The 21,446-nt window shown below is 41.9% G+C and overlaps 1 protein-coding gene across 2 annotated transcripts in view; it reads left to right on the forward strand.

Moving 5' to 3' along the window:
• The window catches only part of wars2 (tryptophanyl tRNA synthetase 2, mitochondrial), an 88,247-nt gene that overhangs the window by 18,441 nt on the left and 48,360 nt on the right, over positions 1–21,446 (forward strand). The window contains exon 1 of one of the 2 annotated variants that reach the window (XM_068040781.1): positions 13,042–13,237. The exons of the other annotated variant lie outside the window; for it this stretch is intronic. Coding sequence (XP_067896882.1) covers positions 13,235–13,237 — 3 coding nt within the window. The 5' untranslated portion in view covers positions 13,042–13,234. Of the gene's footprint in view, positions 1–13,041; positions 13,238–21,446 lie in introns of those variants that run through there. 2 annotated transcript variants of the gene reach the window in all.

Raw genomic sequence — 21,446 nt, forward strand, 5'->3', positions numbered from 1 at the left:
CATATTTCCAGCATCTGCGGTATTTTGCTTTTATTTTAGTTAATTTATGTTGGATTAAGCTTAATTTCTCTTCCCTTGCTAAACTTTTAGGTTGCTTCTGTGATGATATGGTCCAATAATTGTTCCTACTAGCAGGTCTGTCATTCCCAGGGTCACACTTCAGGCCATTTTTTAAAGATAGAGCAACATTAACCATTTTCAAATCTCCTAATATGACCCCAGTATCTAATCAGCTCCAGAAGTATTTCAGCCAACCTCTTGCATATCTATCTTGGTTACTCAAAGCAGAAATGTCATGTGCGGGAGGTGCCACTCCATCAATATCATCAAAAATGAGGAGATCTCTTGCCTTTCAGAAGCTGTTATTCATTTGCTCTTCTGAATTGACCTCATTTTGCACCAGTGAGCTCTCTTCCCTGATATACATTGTGCAATTGATGCATCCAGGATTAATTTCAGAATAATCCAGAAATGGGACTGGTCAGAAACCTGATCTGGAGAGGTGCCCAAGCTGAAATTGGAAAAAAAAACAGAAAATGCTGGAAGCACATAGCACTTGGAAAGAAAAGGGTAGGTTAGTGCTTTTTAGTGTGGACTCTTTGTCATAAATTCTGGGCCAAAATTTTCAGACAGACCCGCTGTACATGTCCAGCATTTTTTGTCTTTATTATAAGTTAGTATTGTCTGGTTACCACTGTTGTGACATTGTATGGGAAGAGGGGGACTTGGAGCCAAGGTAACAGTACTCTGTTAAATTTGCTCCTCTCCGCCATTCTCCTTTCAGTATTCATGCTGCCTGGTAGAGAATTGTTGCATGCTTTTAATCACTCTTTTTCTTATGTTTTCAAGATCATTTTTACATTATCTTCTCTCGGGTTTCAAAGCTTGTTATTCAAGGCCTTGTGCCACAGTGAAACAGATGGCCAAAAATAAACCTATCCAAATGCTATTACTGTTTGTGTGCCATAAGCTATGCAATCCAACAGCTCAGTAGCAATCTCAGTCCTGTAAAATTTGTTCCTTGCTAATGCTAGTGCCGATAATGTCCTACAGTGAACCGAGATTATATTTGAGGATCGCAGATTCTGGAGGAAGCACACTTGTAATTGCCATTTTGGGAGCAGTTTCTGTGTTGTCACGCTCTTCGGAAGTGCAGTGATGGAAATATAAAAACAAACTGGAGAGTTACTGATAATTAAAAGACTGGCACACTTGTTTGATGAAGGACAAAGTCACATGACATCCGCCTTCTGCACTAAAATACACATTCATGTTGGCTAGAACTAAAACTCATTAACTCTGTCTGCATTGAAATTGTAAACAGCTTGTTAAACATGGGTATGAGCTATCCACAAAAACAAGCTAAAACAAAGGCACTCACAGACACCTCATCTCCAGCTACAATCAGTACAATAAAGTGTGAAAATATCTCACCATATCAAAATGGGCTGCAATCAAGAACCGAAGGCTAAACCACATGGGTGAAACTAACACTTAATGTGTTTTACCTTTAAAGGCAACATTTATTGGCGAACAAAAGAGAACATCAAGACATCAACTAGAGATCTCCAGCCACAGAGAGAACATCAAAAGCCATCTTCAATTCCAGCACAAGGCAGAGAGAGATCAATTCCTGCGAAGACAGTTGAACCCTGCTGAAATGAGTTTGCAACCAACTGCAGCAGAGAAGGAGAGTGACTTTTGAACAAGTCCTCCACCTGTGAAAATTAAGAAATGCCAGCACCGTCTTCAAACTGAAGTGTTAACTGCAAGAAGACATCAACGCCCCAGCAAATGCAAGACAACCAGCAAACAGGCCTGCAACTTTAAAAACTTGCCTTCCAAGAGGATCCCACAGGTTTTTCCTGAAAACAGACTTTTACACCTTGAACTCTTAACGTCTCTTACCCTTTACCTTCTATCTATCTATTCTTGAGTGTGTACGTGTGCATGGGTTGTGTTGCGATCATTTTGGGTGATTATTGTTCAATAAATATTTAACCATCTGTTTTAAACCTATAAGAAAACCTGTCACAGTCTTTTTATTTGGCAAACCTAACACAGGGGCTGAAACACTAGTTTAATAAAAACAATATCTGTGGTCAGTTGGGAGGTGATGAGTGGAGATCAGCCACGTCATTCTCCATTTGCTCGTACCAGTGTCTACCATCATTTTATATTTTTCTTGCCTCACACCAAAAGGGGAAAAGGTCGAGGTTGAAGTTATAGCAGGGTAAGCTTACTGGGGCAATGTTGTGGCCAGGTGAGGAGGGGGGTCACAGGCTCCCCTCTTGCCCTTCCTCTCATTTGACCACAACAGGGTTTTAAAATTTATTCATGGGATGTGGGCGTCGCTGGCTAAGCCAGCATTTATTGCCCATTCCTTATTGCCTGTGCGAAGGTGGTGGTGAGCTGCTGCCTTGAACCACTGCAGTCCATGTGGGGTAGGTACACCCACAGTGCTGTTAGGAAGGGAATTCCAAGATTTTGACCCAGTGACAGTGAAGGAACGGTGTTATAGTTCCAAGTCAGGATGGTGTGTGGCTTGGAGGGGAACTTGCAAGTGGTGGTGTTCTCATCCAACTGCTACCCTTGTCCTTCTAGGTGGTAGAGGTTGTGGATTTGGAAGGTGCTGTCTAAGGAGCCTTGATGCGTTGCTGCAGTGCATCTTGTAGATGGTACACACTGCTGCCATTGTGCGTCAGTGCTGGAGGGAGTGAATGTTTGTGGATGGGATGCCAATCAAGTGGGCTGCTTTGTCTTGGATGGTGTCGAGCTTCTTGATTGTTGTTGGAGCTGCACCCATCCAGGCAAGTGGAGAGTATTCCATCACACTCATGACTTGTACCTTGTAGATGGTGGACAGGCTTTGGGGAGTCAGGAGGTGTGTTACTTGCTGCAGGATTCCTAACCTCTGACCTGCTCTTGTAGCCACGGTATTTATATGGCTACTCCAGTTCAGTTTCTGGTCAATCGTAACCCCCAGGATGTTAATAGTGGGGGATTCAGCTATCGAATGTCAAGGGGCGATGGTTAGTTTCTCTCTTGTTGGAGATGGTCATTGCCTGGCACTTGTGTGGTGCAAATGTTACTTGCCACTTCTGAGCAAAAGCCTGGATATTGTCCATGTCTTGCTGCATTTCTACACTGACTGCTTCAGTATCTATTTACTCCTTGTTAAACAGTGGGGTGCTTACCACCTCCATGAGTGTTTTACCTTTTGCCTATAATGTAATCATGAAAGAACCAATCGGACAGGCTTTCTTGAGTTTAAACAAGAACGAGGTGAGTTTATTATAGTTAGGAACATAGGAAGATAGGAACAGGAGTAGGCCATTCAGCCCCTCGAGCCTGTCCCGCCATTCAATGAGATTATGGCAGATCCACAGCCTAACTCCATATACCTTTGGCCCATATTCCTTAATATCTTTGCTTAACAAAAATCTATCTATCTCCGATTTAAAATTAACAACTGTTCTAGCTTCAACTGCTGTTTATGGGAGAGAGTTCCAAACCTCTACCACCCTTTGTGTGAAGAAGTGCTTCCTAACATCTCTCCTGAACGGTCTGGTCCTAATTTCTAGACTTTGCCCCCTAGTTTTAGAATCTCCAACCAGTGGAAATAGTTTATCTTTATCTAGCCTGTCTTTTCTTGTTAATATCTTGAAGACTTTGATCAGATCACCCCTTAACTTTCTAAATTCTAGCGAAAACAGGCCTAATTTGTGTAATCTCTCCTCGTAACTTAACCCCCCTGTAGTCCAGGTATCATTCTTGTAAACCTATGTTGCACTCCCTCCAAGGCCAATATATCCTTCCTAAGGTGTGGTGCCCAGAACTGCTCACTGTACTCCAAGTGGGGTCTAACCAAGGGTTTTGTACAGCTGCAGCATAACCTCTGTGTCTTTATACTCCAATCCTCTGGATATAAAGGCTCGCATTCCATTAGCCTTTTTAATTATTTTCTGCACTTGCTCGTGGCATTTGAAAGATCTGTGCACCTGAACCTCCAAGTCTCTTTGGATATCCACTGTACTTAACCTCTTTCCATTTAGAAAGTACCCTGCTCTATCCTTTTTTGGTCCAAAATGGATAACCTCACACTTGCCCGCATTGAAATCCATCTGCCACAATTTTGCCCACTCACCTAGTCTGTCAATATCTCTTTGCAATTTTATGCTATCATCTGGACTGTCTACAATGCCGCCTAACTTTGTATCCTCAGCAAATTTGGATATATGACTTACTATGCCATCATCCAAGTCGTTAATGAATAATGTGAATAATTGAGGCCCCAACACAGATCCCTGCAGGACGCCAGTAGTCACATCCTGCCAATCAGAGTACTTGCCCATTATCCCCACTCTCTGTTGCCTACCACTCAACCAACTTCCTAACCATGTCAATAATTTGCCCTCAACTCCAAGGGCTTCTACCTTAGTTAACAGCCTCTTATGTGGGACTTTATCAAATGCCTTCTGGAAGTCCATATAAATAACATCCATAGACATTCCCCTGTCCACTACCTTAGTCTCCTCTTCAAAAAATTCAATGTGATTTGTCAGGCATGACCTTCCAGTCATGAATCTATGCTGGCTGTTCCTAATTAACTGAAAATTTTCTAGGTGTTCAGTCACCCTATCTTTGATTATAGACTCCAGCAACTAACTGGTCTGTAATTTCCTTGGTTCCCCCTTTCACCCTTCTTTAAAAAGTGGAGTGACATGTGCAACTTTCCAATCCAGAGGGACCACTTCTGAATCTAGGGAACTCTGAAAGACTATAGTTAGGGCATCTACAATGTGCTCCCCTACTTCCTTTAACACCCTCTGATGGAAACCGTCAGGTCCTGGGGATTCCTCACTCTTTAGTTCCATTAATTTCCTTGTTACTGATGTTTTACTTAGGTTAATTGTATTAAGTCCCCTATTGGCTATTAATTTTTTCGGGACATCCGGCAAGTTATCCTCCTTTTCAACTGTAAATATTGAGGCAAAGTAATTGTTCAACATGTCTGCCATTTCCCCATTATCAATGACATCTCCATTTTCAGCTTTTAGTGGGCCTACATTGCTCTTGACCACCCGCTTTCCCTTTATGTAACTATAAAATTTCTTCTTAGTGATTTTGATGGCCCTTTCAAGTTTCCTTTCATAATCTCGTTTAGTAGCTCTTATAAGCTGCTTTGTGACCCTTTGCTGGTCTTTGTCTCAATCCCATTCAGCCGGATCTGTGCTGCGTTTTGCATTTTTGTAAGCCCTTCCTTTTGTTTTATGCTATCGCTGATCTCTTTAGTTGTCCATGGCTATTTTTTCTGTGAAGCGGAGCTTTTTCCTCTCTGGTATATACTCACTCTGTATTTCGTTAAATGTTTCTTTAAATATTCTCCACTGTTCTTCAGTCGTTTGACCCATTAACAGATCTACCCAGTTTACCATGGACAATCGAAAGTCGATCCAAAAAAACCTATGCTACGTATTCACGCACACATTCACATGAGAATCACACACACAAAAATAGATTACTGAGTGAAAAGTAGATTTTGTGGGTGAATTAGAATCCAGAAAAAATGGAAATTACATACACAGTCTGTGAGGTTGGATGATTCAGTGGTCTTCTGGATGAAGTTGTATTCTTGAAGTCTTTGGTTGGTCAAAGTGCACTTTATGGCTGGCCTGCTCGGTTCAGGGCTTTCTTGGAGGCAGACTTGTCGGTGGCTCTCTTTTTCTGGTCTCTGCCTGTAGCAATCTGTAGGCTTGGAGGGTCCACAATCACAGACTGTTTTCAAACTTTTGGTGTTATCTAGAGAGAGAGAGAGGGTGGCACCACAACCTTTTTTGCTGCTGCACATTTTGAGTAACTGGCTTGACTCTTTGTTCAAGGATACTCCCAGCTTTCACAGAGAAGGACAGATGGTCACATGACTGCCTCATTGTATTCTCTGGAACCTTCTAATGAGATTCAAAGTTTGGAATTCGCTCCCTAAGCCCCCAGATGCCAATATTTACACTTGGAGGGGTTTTCTGTTTCAAAGTCAAGGCTTTAAGATTGCCTTGAATGCTGTACTAATGAAGCAATCTTAGGTAATTCAATCGCTTAGAGCAAGCCATTGTCCTGGGTCCATGCTCCTCAGATCTCTGCCTTCTGTTGGGCCTTGGAATGTGAAGACGTGTTTCAGATGCAAATTGCGGTGGCCATCTTGGCTGCCAGTTTTTTAAAAGTTAACTGCAAGATTTTTTTTCCATTAAAAAATTTAATGTAATTTTCCAACCGATGAATTAATATTCCTTATTTGGCATATTGTTTTTCTTGAATGGCACTAACAAGCAACAGCTTAATGTAAGCTGCAGCAGCAACTGATGACTGACTCTACATTTAAGGTTCTGTCCAATATTGCCTTGGTTGTTCAAAGGAACATAGTTTGCAGGAATGGCATTGCAATGGAGCTGCTCGGTTACATTACCTACAGCATGCACTGAACAGCAATAGCTTCACTTTAGAAAGGTTTGTTTTTGGGCTTCTGCAGCTGCTTCAGTGGCACAAAGCCTTGAACAAGAAGCTTGGTACACTGAAGAGAGAAGACAATGGGCCATAGGTGAAGGAAGAAACCCAGCAATCCAAAAGTTCCTGTCAGAGATGTGGTGGCCTGCCATTAACTTTGTGAAAACAGCATTCTTCACCATTGATTGGCATGAAGTTGCTGTACTTGCACGGTAGATACAAACTAAACTCACCACAGAAAGGAAGTCCTGTCCATTTCAGTCCAAGTACTCTTAATGAGTGTTAACTGGTGTCAAACAACCTGACTGGCACTGAAAATTAACTATTATAAGTGTAGAGTCCCACTTCAAATTTTAATTGTTGGAGATTTTTAAAAAATGTCAAACTTTAAATTTAAATATTTTTGTCTTTCTCTCTCTTTCTGTACCTGATCTGACATTAAATTCACCCAATGCTGAAAATAGGCCATCTGCTTCAAGTGCACAAGTTGCATTAAATCCAGACTTTTCTGAAGATTCCCATTCTTGATGTCCACAGTGAAGTTAGAACAATAGTTTGACATTTCCAGAGCTGTGATAGTGTGCACCAACTCAGCCTCATTAAGAAGCTGATCTCTGGGCCCCAATATATATGATTGAACGTAATAGTGTTCCATTTGCTGATGACTGCAGCCTCTATCAAGTGGATAGCTCCCCACCTGAAAAGCAAATAATGTCAGAATTGAACAGGCCTTCACACTTTCCAGCTACTGACATTCAGCTCATTTGGTGGTAAATTAATCTGATTCCCACAGAAGATGTTTAAATTGGTTAGTTTGGGTCTTGTGCCTGTTTGATGTGGCACCATACTGGAGGGATGTTGGTTGTTTAGCATTTGATTTTTTTTTTTCCCTTGGCATATGATTGACGATTTGTCATAATAGCACAGGCCAGGAAGAGGGGGAAAATAATCTCATTGCTTTATTTATCAATGCTCAGGCTTTTTATTATTTAAACTATGCCAAAGTACAGAGATAAGATTAGTGTCGAACTGTGACAGGGCTATGCAGTAAATAGTTTCAGTACTTCTATTACCACTCAATATGATAACCTGCATATTCCCTACCCTAATTAGCCTCATTTCAGCAGCTTCCATTTTTAAGGAGACCTGTAAACTTTGGCATCCTCTCCAACATTGGTACTAATTCTGCAGCATTTAAAAAATCTGCAAGAACCTTGAAATAGTCTAAGGGTTGGAGTGGTACAAAATCCACATTTAGTATTGTATTAGTGTCTAAAAACAATAGAATAAACTGATTCAGTTGCTGAAGAGGTACATTACTGAAGCTTATGTACAAAAATGCTGAGATACCATCTTTCAGATGAGACATTGAACCATGACCCCATCTGCCCTCAAAAGTAAATGTAAAAGCTCCCATAGCAGTATTCAAAGAATAGCAGAGTTCTCCCTGGTGTTCTGGGCAATATCTGTTCCTCAACCAACCACACACAAAAACAAATTAATCATTTTCACATTAAAACACTTGGGATTGGGGGTAGTGTATTGCGATGGATAGAAAATTGGTTGGTCGACAGGAAACAAAGAGTAGGAATAAATGGGTCTTTTTCCGAATGGCAGGCAGTGACTAGTGGGGTACCGCAGGGATCGGTGCAGGGACCCCAACTAGTCACAATATATATTAATGATTTTTAATGATTTAGATGAGGGAACTAAATGTAATATCTCCAAATTTGCAGATGACACAAAACTGGGTGAGAGGGTAAGTTGTGAGGAGGATGCAGAGAGGCTTCAGGGTGATTTGGGCAAGTTGAGTGAGTGGGCAAATGCATGGAGGATGCGGCATAATGTGGATAAATGTGCGTTTATCCACTTTGGTAGCAAAAACAGGAAGGCAGATTATTATCTGGCTATAGAGTCGAGGAACAGAGAGGGGAATATGCAGTGAGACCTGGGTGCTCTCGTACACCAGTCGTTGAAGGTAAGCATGCAGGTCCAACAGGTGGTAAAAAAGACAAATGATATGTTGGCCTTCATAGCGAGAGGATTCGAGTACAGGGGCAGGGATGTCTTACTGCAATTATACAGGGCCTTGGTGAGGCCACACCTGGAATATTGTGTGCAGTTTTGGTCTCCTTATCTGAGGAAGGATGTTCTTGCTATAGAGGGAATGCAGGGAAGGTTTACCAGACTGATTGTATGACTGTATCGGTGCCGTTTTCTGCTCCCGCCCCGAACTGGAAAACTTTATCAACTTTGCTTCCAATTTCCACCCTTCTCTCACCTTTACATGGTCCATCTCTGACACTTCCCTTCCCTTCCTCGACTTCTCTGTCTCCATCTCTGGGGATAGGTTGTCTACTAATATCCATTATAAGCCCACCAACTCCCACAGCTACCTCGACTACACTTCTTCACACCCTACCTCCTGAAAGGACTCTATTCCATTCTCCCAGTTTCTCCGTCTTCGACGCATCTGCTCTGATGATGCTACCTTCCATGACGGTGCTTCTGGTATGACCTCCTTTTTCCTCAACCGAGGATTCCCCCCCACTGTTGTTGACAGGGCCCTCAACTGTGTCCGGCCCATTTCCCGTACCTCTGCCCTCAACCCTTCCCCTCCCTCCCAGAACCGTGACAGGGTTCCCCTGTCCTCACTTTCCACCCCATCAGCCTCCATATCCAAAGGATCATCCTCCGCCATTTCCGCCACCTCCAGCGTGATGCCACTACCAAACACATCTTCCCCTCCCTTCCCCTGTCAGCATTCCGAAGGAATTGTTCCCTCCACAACACCCTGGTCCACTCCTCCATTACCCCCACCACCTCGTCCCCGTCCCATGGCACCTTCCCCTGCAATCGCAGGAGGTGTAATACCTGCCCATTTACCTCCTCTGTCCTCACTATCCCAGGCCCCAAACACTCCTTTCAGGTGAAGCAGCGATTTACTTATACTTCTTTCAATGTAGTATACTGTATTCGCTGCTCACAATGTGGTCTCCTCTACGTTGGGGAGACCAAGCGCAGACTGGGTGACCGCTTTGCGGAACACCTCCGCTCAGTCCACAAGCAGGACCCTGAGCTTCCGGTTGCTTGCCATTTCAACACTTCCCCCCTGCTCTCAAGCTCACACCTCTGTCCTGGGATTGCTGCAGTGTTCCAGTGAACATCAACGCAAGCTCGAGGAACAGCATCTCATCTACCGATTAGGCACACTACAGCCTGCCGGACTGAACATTGAGTTCAATAATTTCAGAGCATGACAGCCCCCCATTTTACTTTCATTTTTAGTTGTTCTTTTTTACAACCTTTTTTTGCATTTATTTCGTTTCATCTTAGTTTGTTCAGTTTGCTTACCCACTGTTTTTTTCATGTTTGCACTTGCTGCTGTTCAATATTCAGTCCGTTATCACCTTTTCTGTACTAATGCTTTGTCTTTCAACACACCATTAACACATTGTTTGCCTTTGCTCCATGACCTTTTGGTCAGTTATGTGGCCTTGTCCAATCTACACCATCTCCTTTGTTATCTCTTGCCCCACCCCCACCTCACTTGCTTATAACCTGTGACATTTTTAATATTTGTCAGTTCCGAAGAAGGGTCACTGACCCGAAACGTTAACTCTGCTTCTCTTTCCACAGATGCTGCCAGTCCTGCTGAGTGGTTCCAGCATTTCTTGTTTTTATTTCAGATTTCCAGCATCCGCAGTATTTTGCTTTTATTATTACCAGACTGATTCCTGGATGGCGGGACTGACGTATGAGGAGAGATTGAGTCGGTTAGGGTTATATTCGCTGGAGTTTAGAAGAGTGAGGGGGGATTTTATAGAAACCTATAAAATTCTAACAGGACTTGACAGGGTAGATGCAGGAAGGATGTTCCCGATGGTGGGGGAGTCCAGAACCAGGGGTCATAGTCTAAGGATACGGGGTAAACCTTTCAGGACTGAGCTGAGGAGAAATTTTTTCACCCAGAAAGTGGTTAGCCTGTGGAATTCACTACCACAGAAAGCAGTTGAAGCCAAAATATTGTATGTTTTCAAGAAGGAGTTAGATATAGCTCTTGGGTCTAAAGGGATCAAAGGGTATGGGGAGAAAGTGGGAACAGGTTACTGAGTTGGATGATCAGCCATGATCATAATGAATGGTGGAGCAGGCTTGAAGGGCCGAATGGCCTACTGCTGCTCCTATTTTCTATGTTTCTATTACTGTTTGTGGAACCTTGCTGTGCACAAATTGGCTTCCATGTTTCCTACATTACAGCAGTGACTACACTTTAAAACTACTTCATTGGCTGTAAAGCACCTTCGAGTGTCCTGACATCATGAAAGACGTTATATGAATGCAAGTCTTTGTTCTTTATAAAGACTTTCAAATAATATTTCAATTTCTATAATGGTTTTCATGTTGGAATGTTTGAAAGTGTGTTTGCAATGATCCTTTTTTGACATGCAAAGTGCAGCAATTGTTATTGTGAAGTTGAATGCCCCAGCAATGTCCCACAAGCTGCCATTTGATGAATCACCAGTTCATTTTTTTTTCTTTAAATGGTAATAGCTCAAAGAGGAATTATGGCCATTAAACCAGTAAAGTTCTCTGCACTACCTGAAGCACTACAATAATAACAGTGGCGCAGTGGTTAGCACCGCAGCCTCACAGCTCCAGTGACCCGGGTTCAATTCTGGGTACTGCCTGTGTGGAGTTTGCAAGTTCTCCCTGTGTCTGCGTGGGTTTCCTCCGGGTGCTCCGGTTTCCTCCCACATGCCAAAGACTTGCTGGTTGATAGGTTAATTGGCCCATTATAAATTGCCCCTAGTATAGGTAGGTGGTAGGGAAATATAGGGACAGGTGGGGATGTGGTAGGAATATGGAGTTAGTGTAGGATTAATATAAATGGGTGGTTGATGGTCAGCACAGACTCGGTGGGCCGAAGGGCCTGTTTCAGTGCTGTATCTCTAAACTAAACTAAACTCACTTTAGCATCTTGTACAAAGTATGATGTATCTAATAATGTAGACCCATTGGCAGTCTGGTTCAGAAAGTGGAGAGCTGTATACGTGCAGATAATATAGGTGATGATTCTTCTATTTGAAACAAAAACATGCTTGTGAACATATGCTGAGCCCATACCATTGTGTCTAGGCTGCTTATATAGAAATTCAACTTAAGACTGCAGCACAAGCATGCTGACAATTTGACAATGCAACAGATGTAACAACATAAGGAAAAGAAACAAAAACAAGAAATGCTGGAATCACTCAGCAGGTCTGTCAGCATCTGTGGAAAGAGAAGCAGAGTTAACATTTCGGGTCAGTGACCCTTCCGAAGAAGGGTCACTGACCCGAAACGTTAACTCTGCTTCTCTTTCCACAGATGCTGCCAGACCTGCTGAGTGATTCTAGCATTTCTTGTTTTTGTTTCAGATTTCCAGCATCCGCAGTATTTTGCTTTTATTATAAGTAAAAGAAAGACTTGAAAGACTTGCATTTTTATAGAATAGTGCTTTTCATGATCACCACATGTCTCAAAGCACTTTACAGCCAATGAATTACTTTTGAAGTATAGTCACTGTTGGAATGTAGAAAATGCAGCAGCCAATTTACGCACAGCAAACTCCTACACACAGCACAGTTTATAATGACCAGATAATCTGTTTTTGTGATGTTGATTGAGGGATAAATATTGTCCAGAGCACTGGGGATAATTCCCCTGCTCTTCTCCGTAATGATACCATGGGATCTTTTACATCCACACGACCAGACAGATAGGGCCTCGGTTTAGCATCTCATATGAAAGATAGAATCTCTGACAGTGCAGCACTCTCTCAGTACTGCACTGGCCTGGCAGCATTGATTTTTGTGCTCAAGCCCTGGAGTGGAACTTGAACCCAGAACCTTATGATTTAGAAATGAGAATGCTACCACTGAGCCAAGGCTGACACCACAAGGAGAGATCATAATTCTGGTAGCATGTCAGGCACCCTAAAAAAAACAGGAATCTGTACTACTATCAGTTGTACAGAGGCCAGTGAGCTTACATTTGGAGGTGCTGTTTATTACACAAGTGTCATGTGTCAGGAACTGATAACGTTAAAATATGTCAGAAGCACTTTAGCGTCAAATACTGATTGTTAGAAAACTACTGCTAATAGTGGGAACAATTTAAGATGATTTTAGAATATTTCACGAGTTATATCACACATCCTTGAAGAATATAGGCATATGTGTGATTTTGTTTTCCCCTATAACTTATTGTTAGCAGTGCACTAAATAAACTGACAGCAGTAGTTCATCTTTTGAGTACCTTAAACAGATGGAAGTAACCATTTCTACTAAAACAGGAAGTTTAATCCTGGCACTAATCAAGCTGTTGATCTCAGCTCATAAGCAGCCTTGGTGAAAAAGTATGAGACCGCTCCAGATGTTATATGTGGTTTATTGTATGCAACATTCCAATGTACCTTTATCACCCTTTGATTTTTGTAATGTGTACAGAATATTCCTGAATTCCTTTGCTCCCCTCTATTACAGTGACCTGTGTGGCTGTGACACTGAACCATTTGGTCTGTGTTCTTGTGGTTGCTGCAGCATTTTTCCACACTTGGAAAATGCAGATGAACAGAAGCGCTGTTCTAAACAGGCTTTCTTAAGTAAGAATATACAAAAAGTAGAGAAGAAAAGTCACAACTGAGACAGTGCCAGCAATATACCGCACCTGTGTGAGCATCTGAACCAGAATGGTAAGTGAATAAGAGTCTTCATCAGATGAAGGATCTCCCCAAAACTGTCCATCAGTTTGGGGTTTTTTTGCTTTCAGTTGCTGATGAATCTGTGCAATTCCAACATTTTTTGAGTAGCCTACAAGTTGTTGATCCGCCAACCTTGTCTTTTAGCATTCTTCTTCGCAACAAATTGGAAGTTTCAAAGCTCGTTTTGCTTTTGTTGTTCTGGGTTTACAAATGTCATCCTGTATTTTTCTGAAGGTTAATGCATTCCAGTGATTGTGCCAGATGAGGCATGTGACTCCAGAAATTTATGGAGTGCTAACTCAAATCACAGGTCCCTAGGTATTTATAAAAATGAATGATTTCATTTAAAAAAGCAACATTGCTAATTGTGAATCAGTCTGCTTGTCGTAATGTAATTGGGGGTTTCTTCAGTGCACAATGCAGAGTTTTAAGCCATTGTCAGAAATAAGAGAAATTGCAGGTAATGATGGTGGTGTTCAGGATTTATTACAGAAACTTAACCATAGGGCTCTTAAACCTCATTAAGAGCCTGTTTGAGAAGATTTTGAGGAAAGTTGTTCTTGTTGGCAGCAGGGTTCCTGGATTGTTGCCAAGCTTACACACAGCAGCATTTCATTATCAACAAGAATGACAAACTCCAATTTGTGACTCTCCTTCCAGTCTAAAGTATGAATCAAATTTCTGGGTCAGGGTGTCGATTAATTGAAAACTTTACACATAGTAAAATCACTTTCTATGCCATTTGGATCAGTGTAAGTTTTTTTGGGGGGTTGCTTATCATCCTAGTGATGTCAGTGTTCTATTTGAATGCAAGGCTCTGTGCAAATGTAAGATTAATATCTAACCACCAGGTGTTGTTCCCTTTAATGGGCAGGTCAAATGGTTTCAATGAACTGTAAAAGTCAAGTTCAGTTCTAATATTCACAATAGTAAACCCCAGTATTCCTGACTTTTTACGGAGATGAAAGGAGAACTCTGAATGTTGAAAATCTGAAGTAAAAATAAAACATAATATGTTGGAAATATGCAACAAAAGAGGTTAACTAATCATTTGTCTTATTGCTGCCTGGGACCTTATGTGCAGATTGGCTGCCACATTGTCCCCCAACACATTGAATTTGAATTCTTTGCCTCCGGCTTCAAATCCCTTCACAGACTCATCCCAACCTACCTCTGCAACTTCATCCTCCCATGTTTCCACACCTGCTTCCTTCTATCCTTCAACTTTGGCCTTCTGTGCGTTGCCCCCTTCCTTTGACCCTACACTGGCAGCACAGCCTTATATGAAGTTCCCTTTCTAAATTCTCCTGTCTTTAAAAGTCTTTTCAAAACCCATGCTAAATCTCTGTGTATATTCTCTCTTCTCCCCCCCCCCCACCCCCCCCCCTTTGTGCTCAGAACTTTGGGATATTTTTGAAGTTAAATATATAGGTCTGGAGTTTCCACTCAATTACACTCTTTTTTTTGGTGCAATTTCCCTGAGATCAGCATAACTGGCACAAAAGATTGCGGAATTTTAAGCACAAATTGAGTTCAGTGGAGTTGGAGTTTCTGCAGTCTTTTAAGAACATAAATAGCAGGCGTAAACCATATAGCCCCTCGAGCCTGCTCCGCCATTCAATATGATCATGGCTGATCTTCTACCTCAACTCCACTTTCCTGCCCACACCCCGGATCCCTTGATTTCCAGAGAAAATGTCCATCTACCTCCACCTTGAACATATTCAATGATGCAGCATCCACAACCCTTTGGCGCAGAAAATTACAAAGATTCACAACGCTCTGAGTGAAGAAATTTCTCCTCATCTCAGCCTTATCGCAATATGCAAATGAGTGAGCGGAAATTCGGTTTTAAAAAAACACTTTGTAAAACAGGCGCAGTTTGAGCACGGAATTGCTGATTGCACCCAAAGCGGAAACTAAATGGAAATTAAATCTCATGCCTTAGGGGAAAAAAACACACAATGTGGAAAAGGTTTGCTTTTTTCCAGGATTTGCGGAGGGAGCGAGGTTGGTGGGGCTGGAGTTGAAGTTTAGCATTTGTTGGATTATTTAGAACCTTGGCCAATAGCACCACTCAGATTCCACAATTTCTTAGGCAGGTAATATTTGTAAAGATTTATAAAGTCAAAAGTTTTCTAGTTTTATTTAAGAAATAAATTTATAATGGATGATTTTTTTACTGTGTCAAAGGGGCATCTACATGATAAGGTTGGCATTGTTGGAAAGCAATTTTCGCTTTGCAGTGAAGTACAAAATTAAGGACCAGCCTGCCTCTGGAGTCAATTACAATGGCATTCCTTCATTCTAGTGTTACAAGATGCCCTGAATCCAAGTTCAGGTTTCATTCACGCTGTAACTGTAGGATCAATACCAAGCAAAACTCTTTCGTAGTGCCACATCATGAACAGTGTAAATGCTCCTTACAAGAATATTTAGACATTTGAAGAAAATTGCATGAGCTGATAACATAGTGAAAAGGAAACTCATCTTTTTTATCACTTGGAACTGGGTTTCAATTTGGAACAAATAGAAGAAAAAGACTTCTGTTGTTAATCAGGGGCTATTGTTCACTCTCCTTTCCCTCTGGATTCACTTCCAGCCTTGGTAAAAAATAATGCTTGTCTTCACCTTCAGATAGTTTGAAGTTATGTAAATTTGGTTTAGTCCGAGTGGGCACATATGCAGTTCTTAACTAATTGAGTAATTTTAATCTTTACGCCATAGAATGGCTAGAGTAAACAATGGAATTATTGATTGAAGATGGATTTTAGGCATTGGAGTTGACCCAATGGTTGGAGGGTATTGACACCAGTGTACTACTAAGGATTTCTGCAGCTTATCGAAAATACTCATGATCTGATTCACTGGAATGTTTTTCAATTTGCATCAGAAGTGTGAAAGGGAATTTGCATTTATATGGTTCCTTTCACCTCAAAGTGCTTGACAGCCAATGAAATACTTTTGATGTGTAGCTGCTGTTGTAATGTGGGGTAAATGTATTTATGCTAATCATCTTGGGTCTTAATAATTGAACTCCTGATGATCACAGAGCTTAGGAACATGGGAAGAAAAAGCCGAAGTTAGCGGCTGCCTCATCCAGAGAAACACGTAACAATGATAATTTGCCTTTATGTAGCATCTTTAATGCAGTAAAATTTCCAAGACACCATAAAATTGTAAGGACAAAAGAAGTTGATGTGAGATAGGGAAATATTTGTTGCAGTAGGGAATGCTGTTCTAAGGTTATGACCCACTATTGAGACAGTGTGGAGAGAATCCTGCTCTAGCCTAGTACATAACTGGTGCCAAAAGTGGAAACAGTCATTATTCTATAGGACTAACATCCTTCACCTTAATGAGTGCAAAATTCATTGTGTAAAAATCTTTCATTGTAACTTCAGATTCCAATTTTCTGTGATGGAGGTTATTAACTTTTTTAATTAACATTGACTGTTTTGATGGTTTACAACTTTGAGCTGCTTGTACGTAACACCACAATGTCCATTTCAGGATTTGTTCCAAGCTTAGCCACAAAGTGGAGTGTCAACATAGTCTATTTAACACTGTGCAAGTGGTCCTACTGTAAAAAAAAACACTGCAAGGCTTCTTCTGGCTTTGAAATATAACTTTGTCTATGATCGAATCCTTAAGATCATTAGTTGAAAGTCTGTAACTTTGAAGAGCCACCTGATCACCAGATTGATGAATTCAGGTTTACCTCTACAGTTCCCTATACAGCAAGACCCCGATCTGAGTCTTGCCTCCATCAGGTGCCTAGACATTTCTCGCAGAAAGGAATGAAAATTGGTGCCCTTGCTAGTTCTCAGTCAGCTGTCAGTGGACAGTTGCAAAGGCTTGGGATGGTCAGTCATTTGGGAAGAAGAGTAAAAGATTAAAACACAAAAGACTTTCTTGTCAACTAATCTCCACCATTATTTGTATAATTATGTATTATGTGAATATTATTGTATATTTAGACATCAGTTTTTATGTAGATCTTTGGGCATTGCATGCCCACTGAAGTTGACGTTTAATTAGCCTAAAGTATCCAGTGTGGACTTTTACTTTGTCGAAACCTTTGCATTACCATTGCTACATAAGTATTAAACAGTTTTGTTACTGAAGTCCAGAAGTTCCATTAGGGAAGTGTCCTGGTAATTCTAGCTCTGAAGCATTTGATTTCCATTCTCTGAGGATAAGAATCTGGAATAGGCTGGCTTGGATAGTTGCCAGTTGCGCTGCCTGAATATTCCTTGTCACAGAAGTGTTCCATTACAAAGAGCGAAAACTGCCTCAGCAAATCTCGCACAACAAAGCAATCCTTGATTTAGCTGAACTTGGAATCATGGCACTGGCAGTTGCAGAATCCATGTGATTCAGACAGTCACAACATCCTAGCTATCTAAGAGGATAGCAACAATGATCTGAAGAAGAAAATTTAGGAACATTTTTTTGCATTGTTGTCATTAGTTTATATAGTAGTTATAAAATCCATTGGGCCAAACCTCCAGGATAGCTGTGTGTAGACCAAAAGGTCATCTTATCTTTTTTTTTAAAAAAAGACGCCGTCATCAACAGAAATATTCAGACATTCTCCATGAAGATGTCTCTAGTCGGACTTAAATTTGGTCTGTGTAAGTTTGTGCTGACCCACTGTGTACTGTTCCATTCCCATCCCTATTTGTCTGTTTTTATGTGTTCCCATATAAAAAATATAGAAATGGACTAATTTAAAGCTTGTTTAAACTTTGTCAGTAAGAACTGCTAAAGAGTTGGCCGCTAAAATTTTTGAGACAACTTGCTCATTCATTTCATTGTGAAATCCATTTTTCTTGAATAATTTTGTCGTCTTAAAATAATTTAGATAATTTGATGTAACTGCTCTGGGTCACCAAAGAAGAATAAATAGAAAACATTCATTTCGATTTCCCATTATTTTCAATGGAGCTGTTAAGTAGTTAATTAAGTAGTTAATGCAGCCAATGTCTTTTTCTGCTTTATTTTTAAATTTTCACACATTTAATGCTTTAATGAATTTAATGAAGATGGAGAAAAGCATGTATTTAAAAGATAAATTGTCTGGAAATAGATTAAGGTTGGAAAAAGAACAGTTTTTATACTAAAACAGTTTCTCTCAATCAGTTCATAAATGCCATTTGGGTTGGTGCATTCCTTGAATTGTACATTTCTTCAGTATACCTCACAATTTAGAGAGCATTACACTGTACAGGTGTAATATGCAGGAAATTTTATCAGTTGAAATATAAAAAGATTTTCCAGTGCTCCTTGGGTCAAGTCCAAGCAGGCAGTTTAAGTGTTAATGCTTTCTATGATAGAACCCCATGGTGTGTAGTTCCCCCAAACACTCCAGCTTTTACAAGAGGTCTCTGTGTTTGTTCCGCCTCTCTCAGTGGGAAATTTGGAGGAAAGCATCAATCTTACCTGTCTTGACCACGAACCGCAAATTTAATGAACAGATCCTTTCTTTTGCCACATAAGCATTACTCAAACCAACAGCTTGTTTGTTAAGGACAAAAAAATTATGGCGTATAACTTAATGTGGTTCATGACAATGCCACTGCTCACCATTTACTAGGATTTTCCTCCTATAAATTTACTAAAATGTGGTTATGCCATGTAGTACATTTTTTAAAGTCATGTCAGTGCCTCCCTGCAATCAGTTGAAGAACATTTATTGAATTTGAGGAGTTTCCTGAAGCCCAGAAATGGCGCATGTGAGTTACAATAGCATATGCATGTTTCCAACATCAAACTCTGTCGGGGGCTGCTCAGCTTTCAGACAAGTGAGTACCTGTATGAAGGGTGGAAACTTTAAAAAAATGTCCCAAATGTTCTGTCAGTAGGTTGTAAGGGAATAAATGGAATCCAGGCTGAGCCCTCCTGCAATGCACCAACTGTTCCAGAATGGAGCAGCTATCGTTTATTCCTCATGAACAAAATTTTGGAATATCAAAAATGTAATAGTTGATCTCCTGTAGCATTACACATTAAGTGAAGACCAAGTGCAGTTGTTGGAAGAATCGATATTCAAAGGTATATTGGGCTAGCAGATTTAATTTTTTTTTATTCGTTCATGGGATGTGGGCGATGCTGGCCAGGCCAGCATTTATTGCCCATCCCCAATTGCCCTTGAGAAGGTGGTGGTGAGCTGCCTTCTTGAACCGTTGCAGTCCATTTGGGGTAGGTATACCCACAGTGCTGTTAGGAAGGGAGTTCCAGGATTTTGACACAGTGACAGTGAAGGAACGGCGATATAGTTCCAAGTCAGGATGGTGTGTGACTTGGAGGGGAACTTGCAGGTGGTGGTGTTCCCATGTATTTGCTGCCCTTGTCCTTCTAGTTGGTAAAGGTCGCGGGTTTGGAAGATGCTGTCTAAGGAGCCTTGGTGCATTGCTGCAGTGCATCTTGTCGATGGTACACACTGCTGCCACTGTGCGTCGTCAGTGGTGGAGGGAGTGAATGTTTGTAGATGGGGTGCCAATCAAGCGGACTGCTTTGTCCTGGATGGTGTCGAGCTTCTTGAGTGTTTTTGGAGCTGCACCCATCCAGGCAAGTGGAGAGTATTCCATCACACTCCTGACGTGCCTTGTAGATGGTGGACAGGCTTTGGGGAGTCAGGAGGTGAGTTACTCGCCTCAGGATTCCCAGCCTCTGACCTGCTCTTGCAGCCACGGTATTTATATGGCTACTCCAGTTCAGTTTCTGCTAAGTGGTAACCCCTAGGATGTTGATAGTGGGGGATTCAGCGATGGTAATGCTGTTGAATGTCAAGGGCAGATGGTTAGATTCTCTCTTGTTGGAGATGGTCATTGCCTGGCACTTGTGTGGCGCGAATGTTACTTGCCACTTATCAGCCCAAGCCTGGATATTGTCCAGGTCTTGCTGCATTTCTACACGGACTGCTTCAGTATCTGAGGAGTCACGAATGGTGCTGGACATTGTGCAATCATCCGCGAACATCCCCACTTCTGACCTTATGATTGAAGGAAGGTCATTGATGAAGCAGCTGAAGATGGTTGGGCCGAGGACACTACCCTGAGGAACTCCTGCAGTGATGTCCTGGAGCTCAGATGATTGACCTCCAACAACCACAACCATCTTCCTTTGCGCTAGGTACGACTCCAGCCAGCTGAGGGTTTTCCCCCGATTCCCATTGACCTCAGTTTTGCTAGGGCTCCTTGATGCCATACTCTGTCAAATGCTGCCTTGATGTCAAGGGCAGTCACTCTCACCTCACCTCTTGAGTTCAGCCCTTTTGTCCATGTTTGAACCAAGGCTGTAATGAGGTCAGGAGCTAAGTGGCCCTGGCGGAACCCAAACTGAGTGTCACTGAGCAGGTTATTGCTAAGCAAGTGCTGCTTGATAGCACTATTGATGACACCTTCCATCACTTTACTGATGATAGAGAGTAGGCTGATGGGGCGGTAACTGGCCAGGTTGGATTTGTCCTGCCTTTTGTGTACAGGACATACCTGGGCAATTTTCTACATTTGCAGGGTAGATGCCAGTGTTGTAGCTGTACTGGAACAGCTTGGCTAGGGGCGCGGCAAGTTCTGGAGCACAGGTCTTCAGTACTATTGCCGGAATATTGTCAGGGCCCATAGCTTTTGCAGTCTCCAGTGCCTTCAGTCGTTTCTTGATATCACGCGGAGTGAATCGAATTGGCTGAAGTCTGGCATCTGTGATGCTGGGGACTTCACGAGGAGGCCGAGATGGATCATCAACTCGGGCACTTCTGGCTGAAGATTGTTGCAAATGCTTCAGCCTTATCTTCCGCACTGATGTGCTGGGCTCCCCCATCATTGAGGATGGGGATATTTGTGGAGCCACCTCCTCCACTTAGTTGTTTAATTGTCCACCACCATTCACGGCTGCATGCGGCAGGACTGCAGAGCTTCGATCTGATCCGTTGGTTATGGGATCGCTTAGCTCTGTCTATCGCATGCTGCTTACGCTGTTTGGCATGCAGATAGTCCTGTGTTGTAGCTTCACCAGGTTGACACCTCATTTTGTGGTATGCCTGGTGCTGCTCCTGGCATGCCCTCCTGCACTCTCCATTGAACCAGGGTTGGTCTCCTGGCTTGATGGTATTAGTAGAGTGGGGGATATGCCTGGCCATGAGGTTACAGATTGTGGTTGAGTACAATTCTGCTGCTGCTGATGGCCCACAGTGCCT

The sequence above is a fragment of the Heterodontus francisci genome, chromosome 10 (genome assembly GCF_036365525.1).
Source record: "Heterodontus francisci isolate sHetFra1 chromosome 10, sHetFra1.hap1, whole genome shotgun sequence".
Taxonomy (NCBI): Eukaryota; Metazoa; Chordata; class Chondrichthyes; order Heterodontiformes; family Heterodontidae; genus Heterodontus; species Heterodontus francisci.